Source organism: Aythya ferina, assembly GCF_964211825.1.
Source record: "Aythya ferina genome assembly, chromosome: 4".
Lineage (NCBI taxonomy): Eukaryota > Metazoa > Chordata > Aves > Anseriformes > Anatidae > Aythya > Aythya ferina.
In genome coordinates, this window is record NC_140300.1 from 65,579,478 (window position 1) to 65,597,256 (window position 17,779).

The window sequence follows — 17,779 nt, forward strand, 5'->3', positions numbered from 1 at the left end:
AGAGCAAGAGCACAACATGAACAGTTTCTCTAAATATGCAGGATCAGCCTAACCAAAACATCACATGCACAGAAAGAACCAAGGACCTGCAAATTTTGCAGGAGGAAGTAATTTATAATCATTGCAGATGCTTTGGGTTGGGAAACAATGTCCTTTTTGCTTGTGTAAGAACGACCCTTAAGGAGAAATCAGAGACCAGCAATACTTTAAAAACTTCAAGATACCAACATTGTACATACAAAATAGTAAAAGAGACACTTACTCTCCTGTAGCAGGCATGTTACTACTGACTTGTGATACATGGGAGCTGTGTAAAAGAAAAAGAAGAGAAAGTTAGGTCTACATATGGCAATAATGTCTCAAAACATGTGTTCTTTGCAGCACTAAGAAACAATTTAAAGGTGTGAGGCTGTCTCAACAACAACTGCATGCACATGCCACAAGTTTTCCCCTTAAGGAATTTTTATTCCCACAGTGACGTGGCACATACTGACAATGCCAATATCCTCAAGAATTACTTTGCCTGTCATTTCCCAGCAGTAGGCCAAGAACTAAATGGAAAGTATTTCAACTTCAGCATATAGCAGAGTTTTTGCTTTCTTAAGAGCTTTCTGCAGCTGTATGTCAGTTGTTTTAGCCTCATCACAGAAAAAAATCGACTTTTGAGGCTGACTTGAAAACATATGAAAGGGGACTTAAAATTTAAGAATCTGTAAATATTAAAGTGACAGGAAAGGAAAGGAAAAATGGGCTATTCACAGTTCTCCTCCTGCAGCTCTCTGACATTCACGTTCATGTTTTACATTTTTTAAAATAAAATGCATGATCTCTTCTTTTCCTTTTCACTCTCAGTCTGTTTTCGGACTCTGAAGAGCTCGCATGACTCTTAATTGTCACTGCTTGCTGCTTAAAACCCTTCTGAACAAGCTGACGTGCTGCCTTGCACAGCTGTCACAGCTCTCCTCCCTCTGCACAGGGCCAGAGTCAGCCTGGCCGAGCCAAGTCCCGTCCTGCCCCTCTTCTCCACTGCCGACTCGGCTTTGCAGATAAGGTGACACTTCATGACCATCACCCCTGTGATCTTCATTAATTAAGGCAAACACATTACAGGCCTAGAAGGTTCCTTTGGCTTTCTTCCTGTATCAGCAGCAGAATCAGTAGTGTGACTGGCTGATAAATTCCAGAAAAGTGAACAGCGTGGATAGGTTATGAGACACGCTGAATGCAAACGTGCTTTCTGCCAAAACAGTCACTCACTGCTTTCAATCCTCGTGAGTTTCTCACAAACTGGTTCAATGCGGAAGAACCAGTAACAGCCAGCTTCCCTTAAATACCCTGCTTCCTCTCTCGCTTCCCTTGAATGTTTAGTTCTTGACCGTACAGATCTGATGCCAGCTAAGAAGCTGCGACACCCAGATGATGACTACTCTGTGGCTCCACTGCTTTTCAGGGTCACTTTTGGTGGAAGGCAGGCAACAGAGAATGGGAAGGGTAAATTAAGGATCACGATGGGTCTGTTTAAAAACAACCTTACTCTCTGTTCAGTTCTGTTCAGTGACAAATACTCCTCACAAATACCCAGCTGCAAATCACTCACATACACTTCTGCTTTCTTAGGCTGAGCCAGTACGTTCAGCGTGGTTTGGATAAACCCGTGCACCCTACCACACTCATCCCTTCCAGGCCTTCCTTCGCTCTGTGCCGATCTCTAGGCCAGACACAGTTCCCTGGAGCTGTGGCACAGCATGAAAGCAGTCACGTATTTGCCAGCCTATTCCACATTACCTACACAACACCCAAGTAGCTGTGTCATTCAGATGAGTTCATGAATGGAAGACACACAAACAAGTATCAAATTGCTGTACTCATTATTATGAACGCTTATTATTATGGACATGCAACCTACACGCAGAGAAAAGAATTGCAAGATCTCTCTCTTCCTATATTCACTCTTCTGACTATTAACTATTGCATGGATTTACAATTTGAAGTGCACATTTCAAGCATCCTATTTGCTTTCCTGCTTATCTACATAAACTTTGGCCTCTTCCAAGCCTGATTTTTTTTTTTTTTTTTAATGATCTGGTCTCTCACGGGAGATGGATTAACAAGCAAGCAGCAGGCTAATCCACATTATAAGATACAATTCATCCTATGGCTACTCTGCGTTGGTGTGGCCTCACCTCGAGCACTGTGTGCAGTTCTGGGCACCACAGTAAAAAAAGATGTGAAACTGTTGGAAAGTGTCCAGAGGAGGGCTGCAAAGATGGTGAAGGGCCTAGAGGCCCTTCCCTAGAGGGGAAGACGTACGAGGAGCGGCTGAGGGCACTGGGCCAGTGACAGAACCCAAGGGAATGGGGTCAGGCTGTGACAGGGGAGGGTCAGGCTGGACAGCAGGAAGAGGTTCTTCACTGAGAGGGCTGTAGTGCACTGGAACAGGCTCCCCAGGGACGCAGTCATGGCACCGAGCCTGTGGGAGTTTAAGGAGCATTGGGACTGTGCTCTTAGTCATAGCTCTGAATTTTTGGGTAGTCGTGTGTGGTGCCAGGAATTGGACTCGATGATCCTTGTGGGTGCCTTCCAACTCGGGATATTCTGTGATTCTATACTGCCGTGTGGGAGTAAGTTAATCCTGTATCAACTTTCCATAGTTTTTACATGCATTCCATATTGAGTGCGGATGTCTTTCATATCACATCATTTTTCTCTATTTTCATGTCAGGAAAGTGGTAAGGGAGGAGGAGATGGGGATGTTTTCAGAAGACTACAATCCAAACAATCTTAAGATGAAGGTATATCTACCCATCATACAGGACAGAAAATCTCAGGAAATAGCTCTTCCTTCTATTTCTAGCAGAATTAATAACTGTGTGAAAATGCAAGCTCACATTTCACACAAACCTAATGAAAGGCCAGATACTATACGTGAGAGAGCTCATGCTGTTATCCCCATGAGTGGTATTCAGGGCCAACAGTCTCTATCTGCAAACCACTCATATCATTATTGAAAACACGCAGCAGCTTCTTAATACAAAAAGTAGTTAGAAGAAGAAACTAAAGACAAAGCTGCAAAAATACCTAAATAAGATGTCGAAAATGTTTGTAATTCCCAGGTACATTCTGTAGCTGCCTAATTCTCAGTTAACTGTGTGCTTTGCTACCATCAACTTAGTTTTAAGTCTATTAACATCGTTAATTTACAATAGCACATAGCTGCACAACAATTACTTTGTGGTATGTAGAAGAACACTACTCAAACTATATCATGTCAGAGAGCCCATAATATGGTGATTTTCAAAGTACCAATAAATAGGAAGGAATGATGTACATAGCTATATGCCAACATAACAACAAATGAAGCTGTCATTCTCTTTTTATTATACTTCTGTTCTAGATACTGCTTCCTTATAAATTCAATATGACTTTATTCTTAGCCCTGTGATATTTTAACGCTCTTTTATTCTCTCTCTCTCAGTAGTATGGGGATCTTTTATATAAGTTTTTCCAGATACACTAAGTTTCTATTGATTGCACAATCATTAGCTTTTCTTGTCATTTCATTCCGAAGCTTAATTAAAATGCATTGATAAATCAGTTTTTTTACTCTGCACCATTTTTTTTTTCTTCTGCATTGACAAAGTTCACTTTAAAAAATGGTGGGGAGAAGAGAGTTACACTGAGGATTTTGGATTCTAGCATGCCCAGAGATGGAGGTAGATGTGCTTGAGTGTGTTGGCAAGCTCAGGAAAAGGCATGGCTCTGTAAGAGTTTCAGAAGGGCAATCAGGCATGTGGGATGCATCCTGAGGGGTTTTCCAAACTTCTTGGGTGGCAACAGTCACTCCATCATTGAATTTATGCTTCCCAGAGCAGGCAAAGCAAGCCATGCCCAAAAGAGCCCTCTTGGCATGCCCTACTGTGGAGCAAGCTGCCTCAGAATGGCTGCTTTGTTCATTAAATCATCTGGACAATGTGAAATCATGTTCTACTTTGGTTAATTACTTTCTCCTCACGTCTGCTTGATTTCACTGATACGTACAGTCAATTATCTCCACAGCTAGATTATTAAGTTATGCAGCTGCTGGTGAACACACTGAGAAATGTCAACTTTTGATATAAATTAAAGGTTCTCCTTCTTCTGCCTGCAACAGAAAGCAGCAGGAGAGTTTTTCAGTGCTGGAGACTTTTACTTTCAGAGAGCCAGCCACAAAACCTGCATCATTGCACAAAGATGTTTTAAGTGCTATAAACTTTTTTTGACCCCCATGCTTTTCCTTTTGGGAAGTCTGATCTCTGGCACTCCTCAAAGTTTTCTGACCTGTTTACTAAAGCATGTTGCTACTCTCACACTCTTTCATATGTGCCCCCTCTGAATAATGTCTCGTTTCACACATAATTCTCTCTTATATTACCTCTGCTTCCATGTTGTTTCAATCTCATGTATGGAAAGGTTGTATTTTCTGCCAGCTTTAAGCACATTACATTTCCCCTGCTACCCCAGCTAGTAACCTGTAAGCTTGAAGATACGCACTGTAGAATTACCTCATGCAATACTTGCACCCTGCTTAGTCTGTACTGGGCAACAGCAAATAATTGAGTTGGGCATCAAAACCTCTCTTCTGTTTTTTTTTCCATTCAAGGCCCTGTTGAGCAAAATCTATCAGCATTCAAGTATTAAAAGAACACAGTATAAATCAACCAGAACAAACTGACTTACTGGCATAGTATTTTCCCAGATTGGGTTTTCATTTATGAAGTCAATGAATTAATTGCTGGACATACTTAACTGCCTAAATCATAAGCTGTATTTGCAATCTGGAACTAAGGCGACTCATTGCTGAGATTTACTTAAAATCCATTTGCCATATTGAGGAAGCCAAAATATTTTGTTTTTGCTTTTTAAATGAAGTCGAACACAATGAGAAGAGAGCCTAAGTAGATACACACTTTTAACATATCGCCACTCCAGCAAAGTAGACAATTATTTTTAAATTACTTTGACATTTCAGGTGAGAAATTTCTGAACCCTCCCTAATATAGAATTCCAACATGACCCAGGATTTTTTTTTCACAGATACCAATACTGTGTAAGAACTGTTTACTCTCCACAACTGTTGCTTACAGTGACATGCAATGTTGCTGATTTATGTGGGATCTGTCTTAAGACAACCACTTCATCTGACACACATTCCCCAAAGAAAAAGATCGTGTAAAGTATGAAAATAATGAGTTCAAAAATAAATAGATGTGTTCTTATTTCCTGGGATATTCCATCACACAGAAGACAATGCTTTCAAAGTTTTTTTTAGCATCTTCACACTTTTTCAAGCTTGGATCCAATTATCCTTCCTTTAAATATGGTATATTTGATGCTATTTGTTTACTATGCAGAAAATTCATCCCACTAAAAGCGACTGCCTTGTTTTCTTCAGTATTCCTGCTGTTTTCATGCACACTGGAATTGCCCTTTATGATGGGTGCACACTGACACCTACTGCCTGAAGCAGAGACAACCCTGAAGGGTTTGCATGCACACCACCCAATTCTGTTTTGCAAATTTAGACCACTGTGTCTGTGCAGGATCCTCTCCAGACAATGAAAACATTCCTCTGGGGGCCATTCACAGCCTCTAAATTATGCTCCTGATTTGAAATGGAACAAATCACCTTCTCCCACTGAATATAAAGGGTACTTAGTGAGACAGTCCTAATTAACAGCATGGAATCAGGACTCTCCGTTTCCCAGAGCTCCACCTAATGACAGAGATCCTTTAGCCTGAAATCTGCAAGGTAGCTGGGCAATAAGAACAAGGGGACCCTAGCAGCCTTGTAACTATTTTCAGCCAAGGTTTATGTGATGGACAGGAACATGCATCCCATAACATAACAATTTGTAAGAGGGCCCTGCACTCCCGCGGGCTTTAGGACCTCTTACTGCATGTTCAGCCAACAAGGAAGCACTCTAAAGGAAGTCAAGCACCTTTCTGAGCAGACACTAGATCTACAACTAGTTGTTTCTGTTTCTTCAGAAAATGGACCTGAGAGCAAATACAGTAAAACATCTCACCCAATATACCACCAATGCTTGACTTGTATTATGTAAAAGTTGTTGTCTCATACAACAACTGTTAAAAGGGTAAACAGGCAGCTGCATTAAATGCTTCTAACAGGATATTAGTACTGCCAGAGAAAAGAAGTACTAAAACAGGTGAAACTGTTTTACGTCAATGCCTTGCCCTGAACTTGAGGGTGTCAAATGCAATTTTGACACTGCTTGTGACATCAGCTCTCATCCCAATTCCAGTTTAATGCTTTACATATCAACAAGAAAGCTCCATAATACATCAAAGCTTCTGTCCTTTTCCCCTTTAATATCACTCTGGCTTATCTCAGGTTATACTTATTAGGAAACTACTCTGGAACCATCTACGTGACTCATATCAAATCTAAAGCAGATCCTCGAGCACAAAGAATGCCTGTAGATTCTCTGTCTTTTAAAAACTCATTGCACATGTTGAGCAAAAGTGTGCTCACAGGGAATTAATCGCCTTTGCCAGATGCTGTTTAATTACCTGAAACTGCACACTGCTTCTCAGTACAGATTACTCAGTATAGCTGGCATTCAGATTTTTCTAACAGAATTAAAAAATCCATAACATGGCTCCTTATATAACTCTCTCAACTCCCTTTCTCACAAGGCTTCATTACAAAACTTTTGGAACATAGATGCCCTTCAGGCACGACTCCATAGAACAATCAATCATCCAGCAAGGTTTTCCTCTTCTTTCAACACAGCAGAAATCTCCTTGCCTGGTACTAAGTATAGCTGAGTAAACAAATTGTCTTACCAGGGAATACAGAAAAGGAAAGGACAAACCTGCTCAACAGTCAGGGAATGAATAAAACCACAGAACTCAGAGAAAACCACCTTGCACGCTGATCAAACCCACCTCATCGTCCAAATGCCTAGTAAGAGAAGGATTCAGCTACAAAATTTCTCATTACTTGCCTAAATTTATTAATTGCCTGATTGTATCAATTTTTTTTCCTCACATACTTAAGAAAACAATCCTTCTCTTTGTCTAAAATACAGGTGAAATACATGCACTCTAGTTTGTTTCTTATGGTAAATAGGCCCTCCCTGCTCTTTTCTCCATTTTGTAACAGTTTTTGCTTGCTTTTTAACCGTCTTTACAAACCTAACGCCATTTGAACACAAGTTACTGAAATCTTATGGGGCCTCATCTGAGTCTTGTAAAAGGGTATTCCTACCTCTCCCAAGTCTACTGTAAAAATGTACTTTATACATCCACAAATTTCTGCTTTAAGTGAAATTCATGACCATGTTTGTTTGTTTGTTTGTTTTACACCAGTAACTATTAAAGAAAAAAAAATATTCCAGCACACTTAAGGAACTCCACAAGCAATCTCTTTCCTCTTGTAGGAAAAAGACCTATAGATCTGAACCCTTCCCTGCCCATCTTTATGTTCTTAGATTAAGGCCTTTTTCTCTATACAGATGGCATGATATAAAGCATTTTGCTCAAATTGGATGATATATAGTTTTTTTCTTCCTCTCTATGGAAAGACTTTTCAAAAATAATTTGATTGTGCTTGTATCACCTCTCTTGATAAACTTAGATCACATTTTGCCTCATTTACCACTTTTGCGCCTTTAATGATTCTTTGTATCCTTACAGAGCAAGAGTGATGATTAGTTCTATACTTGTTAATTACCTATCCCTGCCCCCCCCCCAAACAACCAACCTTCCCCTCCCCCCAAATCAAACCTACCAGAACACCAAAAGACCAATCCAGAACCCTAAAAAAGTGCAATTTAAAAAAAATAGTGTATTGGTGGCATCCTGACAGTTCTGACTTGAAGACTTAAAGCATTTGTGTTATTGTTACCATTTGAACAAGAGCATTTGTGCTCGTTTCCACTTAATTAAATTATTGCATAATTATCTATATGAAGTTACTGTATAAACAGGGCAGTGGCCTAACTCCGGCTCTATACACACCCTCCTGATTCACTTGAAGTTGATTCACCTGTTCATGACACTTGAACAATATTTCAGACTATGTAAGTGTGGCTGGTAGCAGCACAAATAGATGTGACCATCATTCAACATTCAAAGTGGCACAGAAAATCCATGCCATACACACAAGTTCTCAAGTCACTCTATAGTTATTCTATAGCATGAATTGCCCAAACAGAACTGGCTACCCTGCCAAACTAACTGCACCTGGCAACTCACCTCAGGCGTATACATTTCTTACTTGTGGTAGATAGAAGCAAAATTTGCAAGCTGCTAGCTTTATTTACAAGTAATTGCATCTCAGCAGTGTTAGAAAAGATGCGAGCTTGGCCTGAAGCCTCACTTGCGAGGTGTGCTGCTCCCTTTCTGCTCTTACTAGCCACTTCACTATCCATCTCTGATTACTCTTGACTGTTGAAAAGATCCCTTCCTGGGTCATTTTTCCATGATCCAGGAAAAAAATCAGGAGGACAATTTTATGCAGTAAGGCAGATGGACATGTAGTGAAAGCCTACAAATATCTGAAGGACATATACTGCAAGAAAGGAAAAAAAAATATGGGGACTATTCTCAGTTGAAAGTCAGGATGAGAATCTAAACTGGGTAAAACGTGACAGAGTGATCTATGCAGCTAGGAAATTATCTCCAAAAGGCAAAAGCAGAGCCTGCTTGGATGGTTTGGAGTTTCTGAAGCACAGATTAATTAACCTCTGCACAAATACACTGCAGGGAATGACGGTGCTTTATCAGGAAGGCAGACAATACTATGCAACCAGGCTAGTCCATAAACAGTTCACTGACACACATTTCTGCAGTTTTAATGCAAGTCTCCACATTAAGAGCACTCACGAAATGCACATTTTCTGTAGTTTCTGTCACAAAAAATCTCCACAAATGAGCCCAAGCTACATAGATAAAAAGGAATACATGCAAGAGAATTAACAAATAAGAGGTCACTGTAAGAATTACCAATCTCACTGCTCTCATAAAAAGCACCGCAGGGACTTTTTATTTGTTTAAACTCCAGTTAGAAGAACCCAATTATAATATCTGGCTGTTCTTCCTCTACATCCCTTCACTGTTAATTGCCCTGGCTCTTGGACTTTCACTAAACAGAAATGAAAGCACTGGGACTGAGTTGGCTACTGAAGTAAGCAGAGCAAACTTTCACTGATGTCAACAGAATTAGGCCACTTTTATAAGCAGTGACTTTGCCCTCCAGCTGGCAAAACAAGAAACACGATTTGTTCAAATGCAGTCAGGCTGCCATTCCCTCCGGGCAGGCACACTCTGGACCCAGGCCCTCTCCTGCTTTTCTGGGCTGGCTGGGCTGCATCAGAGGAGCGGTTGCTGGATGGGCTGCTGACTCACCATCTGGTTTCTGGTTTCTTTCTGACCAGCACATGATGCCAGTTCCTCAAAGCTCGTGGCAAAAATCTCTCCTGCGCCCACAGATTATAAGCTACTTAAAACAGGCATCTAAACTGCTTAATGAAATGAAGAGAACAGGAAACAAAAGCCCATCTTCTAATTAAGAATTGACAAGACTGGCACAAAAACTTTAACCTTGCCTTTAAATACAAAGTCTGCTGACATTATTTTTGTCTCTCTGAAGTCTCGGTCATCCCACTAGCTGAGCAATAGTTATCAACTTAACATTAACCTTCAGTTTGATTAGTCTGTGCAGACTTTCTGGAATCGCTCTGCATATTTAATTCTAATAACAAGGCAATCCTGCTCAGAGAAATACGTTAAAATAAATGAGTAAATACCTCACATAGAAGGGTGACATAGGCCGCTCATCTTCTTGGGAGCTAAAAACAAACAAACAAAAATTAAAGTTAGTATGCAGCTCTGTCTTGTTTCTGCAGTTCATTTACAGCAAGACATTCAGTCTGAAAAAAAAAAAAGTGATTATAAAAGTGAAGTAAATAAAAGAGATAATAAAAGTGAAACAGATTTACTTCTCAGTGTTCACAGACGTGTAACAGTTCCACTGCTACACGGTCAGAAGTCGCTCCAGCTCAGCGGCTGTGCACAGCCTATTCCCATAGCAACAATAAAGCATTTCTGCCAGGAGAAACCACCCGAGCCTTTCGCTGTCTGCTGCTCAAGAATTAGACAACCTGCCTACCTAGTAAAGGTTAAGAATAAAAAAAAAAAAGACATATTGAGGTCTCTCAACCAAAGAAGCAGCGATGGCTGTATGTATACAGCTAAGAATTCCCTGGTATCGCTGTTGCTGTTGAAAGCTGATTTGATGCCGCTGCAATCTGGCTCAAATGTAGAGGTGTGAAATGACCAAGACACAGGTCTGACTGTGGCAAGTCACATCTGTATAAAATTGAATGGATCTGAAGAGAAAAGTATGTTACTTGCAGACTTGAGAATGCATATCTTAGGCATGAGATCAAGGGTTGCAACTGGCTGGCACAGAGCTCTGCTGCCAAAAAAGTATTTCAGTGGTCAACTGCTCTGTCTGAAGCAACCACTTCTTGTGTGGCCAGGTCAGTCTGTAGACAGATCAACTCCCTGATCCGGCTCATCCTGCAGCCACACATGCCTGTGCTGGCACAAGGGCGAGGATGAGTTGCTGATGTGCTAAAGCTTAAGGTGTAGGGGATTAAGTCAATTTTAGACCATTCTGTTATAAAAAGGGGTACAAACAAATTTCACCTAGTCGTTCCAACCAAACAAATGGCTGGACTTACAGGGCATTTAGCCCTTGTAGCTCTTCAGAGCAGGAAACTTGCCTTCCTCTAAGCACACAGGAAATGCCACTGAGGTCGATCTGTCCCCAAAGGACTTTTAATTGGGTCTGAAGAGCACAGTAAGTTTGGGAGAAAGGAAGAAAAAAGACGGGAAGCTGCATAAATTACTTCATACAAAAACAGAAAGAATAACATTTCACAGGCACTGGAAACCACCCATTTCCCTACTGTTTTGCTGCTGCTTTAGAAGTCTGGGACTCCACCAGAGCCCTGCAATTTACCATGAGCAGTCAGTAACTGACATCAACTGGGAGGTCCAGGGCACTGGCATGCTTTGAAGGTGCTCATCATTTTGAAGCATATTCAGAGGATGAGAGAATAGTCAGAAATGCTCTGGGTAAGATGAACTCAGCTTCAGAATTTTATTTATCAGTTTAGAAATAGCTTCTCTAAGCGCAGAATAAAAGCCAAAGGGCCACCACCGTGGGTTTCGTAGCTAGGAGGTCAAATAATCACACCCCCGTTCTGCAGCTTGCGCTGGAGTCAGAAGGAAGCTGGCGAAGCAAGACGAGCTGCAGCTGGCCCGGAGCCAGGTGAGCGCTGTGCTCTTACAGCGAGCATAGCCAGAGGCAGGCTTCACTGTGGCTTGTTTTGAACTCTGACAATGTTATAACAGCTCCACAAATACGAACACCAAATTTATCCAGGGGGAAGGGAGGAGGCAAGGAATCGGGAAGACCGGGAAGGCGGACAGATGGAGCACAAGCAAGCGAGCGGAGCAGAAACCTCACAGGGGTTACCTCTGCATCGCTCCAACTCCCAGCTACAGCATACAGAAAGTCGTACAGAGACAGCTGGAATCCCCTACAGAAAAGACTGCCCCACTCACTGTGACAGCACACGTCACCCTGGCAGCCCGCAGGGAGCCTGAAACACAGATTGAAGGGGAACACAAAACACCACAGAGAGGAAGGAAGAGAAGCGGCTTCTCAACTCAGTGTGGTCTGCCAAGGCTTACTGCGCCTCTGTAACACAACAGTGACTGGGCAGTTTCCTGCAGCTCCCTGAGGAGACCGAGATCGTGGCTGCTGCTGGAAACCGTGGTGCCACTTGCACAAGTCTCCCTTTGGCTGCTCGAGCTGCAGGCGGCTGCTGCTGTGGGAGCCCTCCTGCGCTGTCAAACCGAGCGGGCCTGTGGAGGTGCGTGAAGCAGGCCAAAGGCTCCTGCCCGCAGCCCGCGAGGCAGTGCAGAAGCTGCCTGTGAACTGAGGTACACCCAGAGGGTCTTTGTGAGGAACAGTTACAGCTTTCAGACAGCCTAGGAAAAGCGAAGACACGTGGAAAGGTCCCTCAGGGCTGCTTTCCAGAAGGCAACCTGCAGTGAGCGCTTGGGTAAGAATCTCTTCCAGGGACGGACTCCCCTCCGACAGCATCCACTACCTCACAGTTCATAGGCTTCAGTTGATTTCCTTATTTAGAATTTGCAGAATACTCTTTTTAATACAGCACTTATTAAGAAAGTTTATGACATAAGGGCTGACCTTATAAACTGAACATGGGCAAGTCCCAATGGCACACACAAAACATGAAAAATAAACTGTGTGTGGAGAAGAGTCCGCAGTGCCATCAGGATCTCTGTGCAGCAGCACAACTTCAAATGACAACACAAAATGCTGTTTCACGTACAAGTGGCAGTTGTCAAATCCACAGCAAACATCCTCTCTTTTCCTTATCTCATGATTTGCAAGTAACTTTGAGGTCACAGAAGCACTGTGATACTGAAAAAGCCCAAATAACTTTCTTATATCCATACTCCCAACTGGTAGCCACAACAGACCATATGTAGTAGTAGTATTCACCAGACTCCGAAATCTCATGCACTTCCTTTTTTTTTTTACAGTAACTATGATATGATCACTATTCCACAAGTTTAAGTGTTATACATCTGTACAAAAAATCATTATCCGTTCACACAAACCAAGTGAGGAATGAGAAAAAAGCTTTTAAGAATATTAGCTGGGGGTTGGGAATGAGGAAGAAAGAAACGCTATAGAAGACAGAAACCAAATATTGATTTCATTTAGCTTACCACATTTCAAAATTTCACATAGTTAACAATGATTACAGCTGTGTATAATCTCTTTTATCCTGTAGTACTTTATGTTTTTACATATGCAGCATGGATATGTAGCTGCGTCTGGGATGAAGAGATCCAAGCTAACCACCGTGGAGCAGAGACTTTTGAAAAAACATAAAATCTTTTAACTTTAAAAGATCTGCATCTGAGCAAAGCAGGTTATCCATTTCCCCCTTCCCAATCATTAGCAACAACATACTCGAAGCATCTTTCCCTAACTTCATGCACCTTTGTCAACTCACCTATGCAAGACGGAAGATGAGAGCTGTGTAAATTATGAACAGATTTGAACCAGCTATTTCAAATAGTTCTGAATCCCTCAAGTGAGACGTTAGATGGCCCTACTGCACTCACAGAGCACACAAGGATTCTATTTTGATTAAAATACTTTATGAAAGTCTTAAGTATTGGTAAGATAATACACTGCTGTGCTTATGTTATGCACAAAAGCACAGTTTAATGAAAGAAATAGAAATTGTGTGAAAGGTTTTAAACCTTTATACACCTCATCACATGATCTGTGACATAGAAGAGACAGGCAAGCAAGCAAGAATGTACAAGATATGAATCATAAGTGATCATTAGTTGCTATTACACAATAAACAGGGTAGAAGTTGGTTTAAAACCTTCCACGCAGGACTCTTACTCACTATCACTCACACTATGCTTATTAAAAAACAACTGCTTGCTCATTTTTAAAACACCTTGCACTGAAGGGGGTTTATTAGTATTGCTAGGAAGCCCTTTCCACCACATATTACATCCTTTCTAAAGGAAATGCTGTCATTAAGATATGCTATACGTTCACCTGCACTTTACTTATGCTCCATATTTCCTCTTTGGTTAAAGGGACCTTTGCAGAAAGAATTTCATACCTGGCACAGCAACCTGGCAAAACAAGTCAGTTGTCCACAATAAGGAAGAGACAAGTCATTCCAAAGTGCATCTCCTATACAGTCTAGATTTCTACCCAGGAAAGAAGTTACCCATTTGGCAAGCAGGTTTAATAACAAATTATATATTTTTATACCCTCAAAGTTTTGTCTATGTTTTACATATTGTTTCATGGTCAGAAGTCACTGAATATACTTGAGAAAGGATACAATAATTAAAAACCAAAACAAAAGAGATATTTAATCAAATGCCACTGATAACCTGGCCAAGCAGGTGAGGACCAAATATAGCCATCTCTTTCTTCTCAGACACATATATAGCTCTGCTAAATGAAGGGATTAAACAGAAACTGCTCTTCATGTAATGCCTGGGAGAGCAATTTCTCATACTCCTGTGGATACCTAAAAATCTGGCGCTCTTTTAAAACAGATTTCTTGAAAAACAAACAAACAAACAAAAACAAGACAAAAAAAAAACTTGCTAAAGTGGAAAAAAACAAACAAACAAACCAACCAACCTTTTTTCTTTGTAACTTTATTTTAGTACTGGTGTTCATTGTATTTGTGATCCCCAGAGAGCTAACAGAAAAGTTTGTCAGACTGGAAAGAATGCCACTCTCACCCCTAGTTAGTTTGGCACGACTTAGTATTTTAATGCACATATATTTTACATCACTCATGCAAGGCAGCCTTTGTGTCTCTAAAGATGGAAACATGAAAGCTTCAGTGAAGTCTAATGGTTAAACAACAAATTTTCAACACGGAACCACCGCTACCTTTTTTTTCCCCCCTCCCTTTTGTAACTGGAGTGTTGCAGGCAACCATCCACCACACCATCACATTCTCAAATATGAAATGAGTGTTTTCCTTTTTTTGTGTGTGTGTGTCTCATAATGACCTTCCCAAAGAGTAAGAGAGTTCAGCTCACTCCAGAGCTGAAGCTGTAAAACACCCATTTAGACTGATAGTTCCTGATTTATTTACATGCATATGGGATACCCCAGCACTACTCTGCTCCAGCCCCCTTGCTGGCTTGAACTCTCACCACAGGTCAGAGAGTGGCTCTGGGCCCTTCCCAAAGAGCTCAGTCCCAAACAAGGCTGTTTGACCTGCTGAGAGCCAAGTCTTAAAGATTTAGGGCCACCAAACCTGTCTCTGAAACAGACATCAGTGGACTTCCCTTCCCACATCACTCATACAGCTTTACAAGTACAGTGTTTGGAGAGGGCCTTATTGACTTTCTATAAACTACTGACTTATTATTGACTTTTTATAAACCACTTTTTTTTTTTAATTAAAAAAAAAAAACACTTTTTTTTTTTTTTTTTTTTTTTTTTTTTAAAAAAAAAAGGGTTTTAATAGTCCTGTTTTATTTGTTCTTAATTATCAGGAGTGCTTCTGTCCTGGTTTCCTGGCACTGCATTACTTCATTGTAAAGCAAACACTGCTTTCCTACTGCGCATCTCTTTCCGAAAGTTAAATGGGACATTTCGTTGCTTAAAATAATGTGTTATTTTGTACAGTCATGAAAATGTACTTTGACTCAAGTGTCAACATTTTGCACCAGAGATGAAGGGTCGCCACACTGGCGGGATCATGCTGCTAGCCAAGGTCATGTTTTCACGTAGCCTTGCCATAGGCTCTATTTGTTCTGCCCTCAAAACTTAGATAAAGGAATGGCTCTTTCTATTGCACCACCATCTATTCTGGACTTCAAAAGAAATTAATTATTTTTTAGTGAGAATACTTTTTTTTTTTCAGGCAATGAGATTTCTGCTTCTAATTTCAACACAGTCAAACAAAAAGCCACTGAAAATTCAGTAGCGTCAAATTACTAAGAGTATAAAAAGTTGATGCAGCTTCTGGGTGGAGAGAAAGAAAGGCTAAGCTTGGGTGGCTTGTTAAGACTTTTTGCCCTCTTTTCTTCTTACCATTCAGAACCATAATGCCATCTTGCATTAAAAGACATGCCATTATTGCAATTGAAAAGGATTTTAATAATATTATTGATTTACTAATATCAACATTAGTGGCACTAAAAACAGCTTCAAGGAATACACGATTCGGAGGCCAAAGTAGTGCTTTTTGCTGAATTTCCTGACTTAGTCATGCATTTTTCAACAATTCTTTTTCTTCCCTGAGTTACTTCCCCATAAAAGTTATTTCAAACTTGTGACAAATGCAAGACTGAAACTGTCATGAAAATGTATTGCATACTTAATTTCTCAGCAGAGTGATTTACTCATAGTTTGTCCTTAACAGCAGTGGGTAAAAGGTAATGTTTGTGCATGTGAGAAATAGCAGGCAATATAAGTTCCTTCCTTCAAATAAAGCAAGTGTTAAAGTATGTCAGGCAAAAGAAGAAATAATATTGCCCTTAATGAAAGAATAACCATAAATCTAATCTAACACATTAACACTGTGGTGATACATTGGTCATCATTAAAACCAGCATTTATCATCTATTGTTGAGCAATGCCCCCCTTGCTCTATACCCTTAATCAGAGAAAGAGGAATGCCCTATATAGGAACTGCTGGATAGCACAACCAAACATACGTTTAATAGCCATTTCTCTGTGAGAGTTATTTCCATGAAAACATTTTCATTTGACCTAAAGAGTAACTTTTATGTTCAAAAAAAAGCATCTTTTCTGATATTTATCTCCAGTCTTCCAATAATTACATTTATGCCCAACCATGTTTTAAAACATGGAATAAAGTTACACTCGTGCTTAAGTACCTGCTTAAGCTACTCATTAAATGAGTCAAATGTCAAATATTAGACTTAAAAACCAATATATTTAATTCTGAACTTGCATACACTGCAAAACGTCTTGAATAACTCACATGGGGGTGGATTGGTGCTGATTTTAATACTAATCTCCAAAGGATCCTTCCATTTTCCCCAAACTTCTTTAATCAATGTTTTTCCTAGAGGTCTCAACTGAGTTATGTCTTAAGCCAGAGAGATCGTAGCGTGGAGCAACATGACTTCAGGGCAGTAGGAAGTGACCTCTCTGAGAGAAAGTTCCCCACTAATCTTCCAAAAAGCATGGGCTTCTGTGGCCTGTTCTAACTGGCTTTCACCATGTCAATATTACTATTTTATATGGATAAACGGAGGTGAATATGAAGGAGTACTCCGTCACACGTCTGAGGAGCATGTACTATTTATTATTCTGTTTGCCACAGCAAAGGTTAAAGCATGAGTACCCAAGCCTTTTAATTCTAAGAAAAGCTGACATTCAGTACAGCCATACTGGGAATATACTGCATTATCCACAGGCATAACTCTGTGCAGCCTGTATGTGAGAGGGCAGCAAGATTAGGGCAAAAAGCCTGAACTGAAAAAAAAAAAAAAAAAAAAAAAAGATACACTAAAGACATTTTACAAATGTCCTCCCACTTTAAAGAAACATCAGGGAAGTACAGGCTACCCCACAGTAAGATTTAATGGGCGAAACTTCCAGCTGATAAATGCCACTGCAAGCAAGAGGCTGACTTTACTTTTATATTCACATATCTGAATCCAAGAGAACCCTCGACAGTTTAATTTTGTATAATTATTTTCTACTTGCTATCCTCCTGGATTGCAAATATGTTTATCTTTTTATAAAATGACGTCAATGTTAAACAGCCTGCTTTTGTTGTTTTACTTCTAAAACTAGTTGGGGCTTATTATGAAAGCCAGGGCAGCGTCTTTTCTTCTAGTTGTGGCTTGGCAACAGTCCTTACTAGGATAAAACTAGAAAATGGGTCAGAAAGAGGCAGAAGACGTGTACCAGCCCAAGTCTCACCTTTTCACAGAATGTAACAGGGTGAAGTTGCATAATGCACGCATACCTGTTGCATTATAATCATGAAGGACTGTTACCAGGTAACCAGCAATTTCTGTTTCAGGATTGTTTGTTAAGAGCTTGCAGGCTTCAAATAAAGTTATCTAGGAGCCCAGCTTTTCAATAAATATTCACATTTTCTTGCTTAATCAGGTAGACACC

The 17,779-nt window shown here is 40.5% G+C and overlaps 1 protein-coding gene across 14 annotated transcripts in view; it reads right to left on the minus strand.

Moving 5' to 3' along the window:
• FAM13A (family with sequence similarity 13 member A) overlaps positions 1 to 17,779 on the minus strand; it is a 127,470-nt gene that overhangs the window by 41,129 nt on the left and 68,562 nt on the right. For 13 of the 14 annotated variants that reach the window (XM_084516932.1, XM_084516934.1, XM_084516937.1 and 10 more), the window contains 2 exons: positions 9,813 to 9,854; positions 263 to 307 (listed from right to left, as the gene is read on the minus strand). In XM_084516932.1, coding sequence (XP_084373058.1) covers positions 263 to 307; positions 9,813 to 9,854 — 87 coding nt within the window. The remainder of the gene's footprint in view (positions 1 to 262; positions 308 to 9,812; positions 9,855 to 17,779) is intronic. The other variant, XM_084516938.1, reaches the window with a different exon arrangement.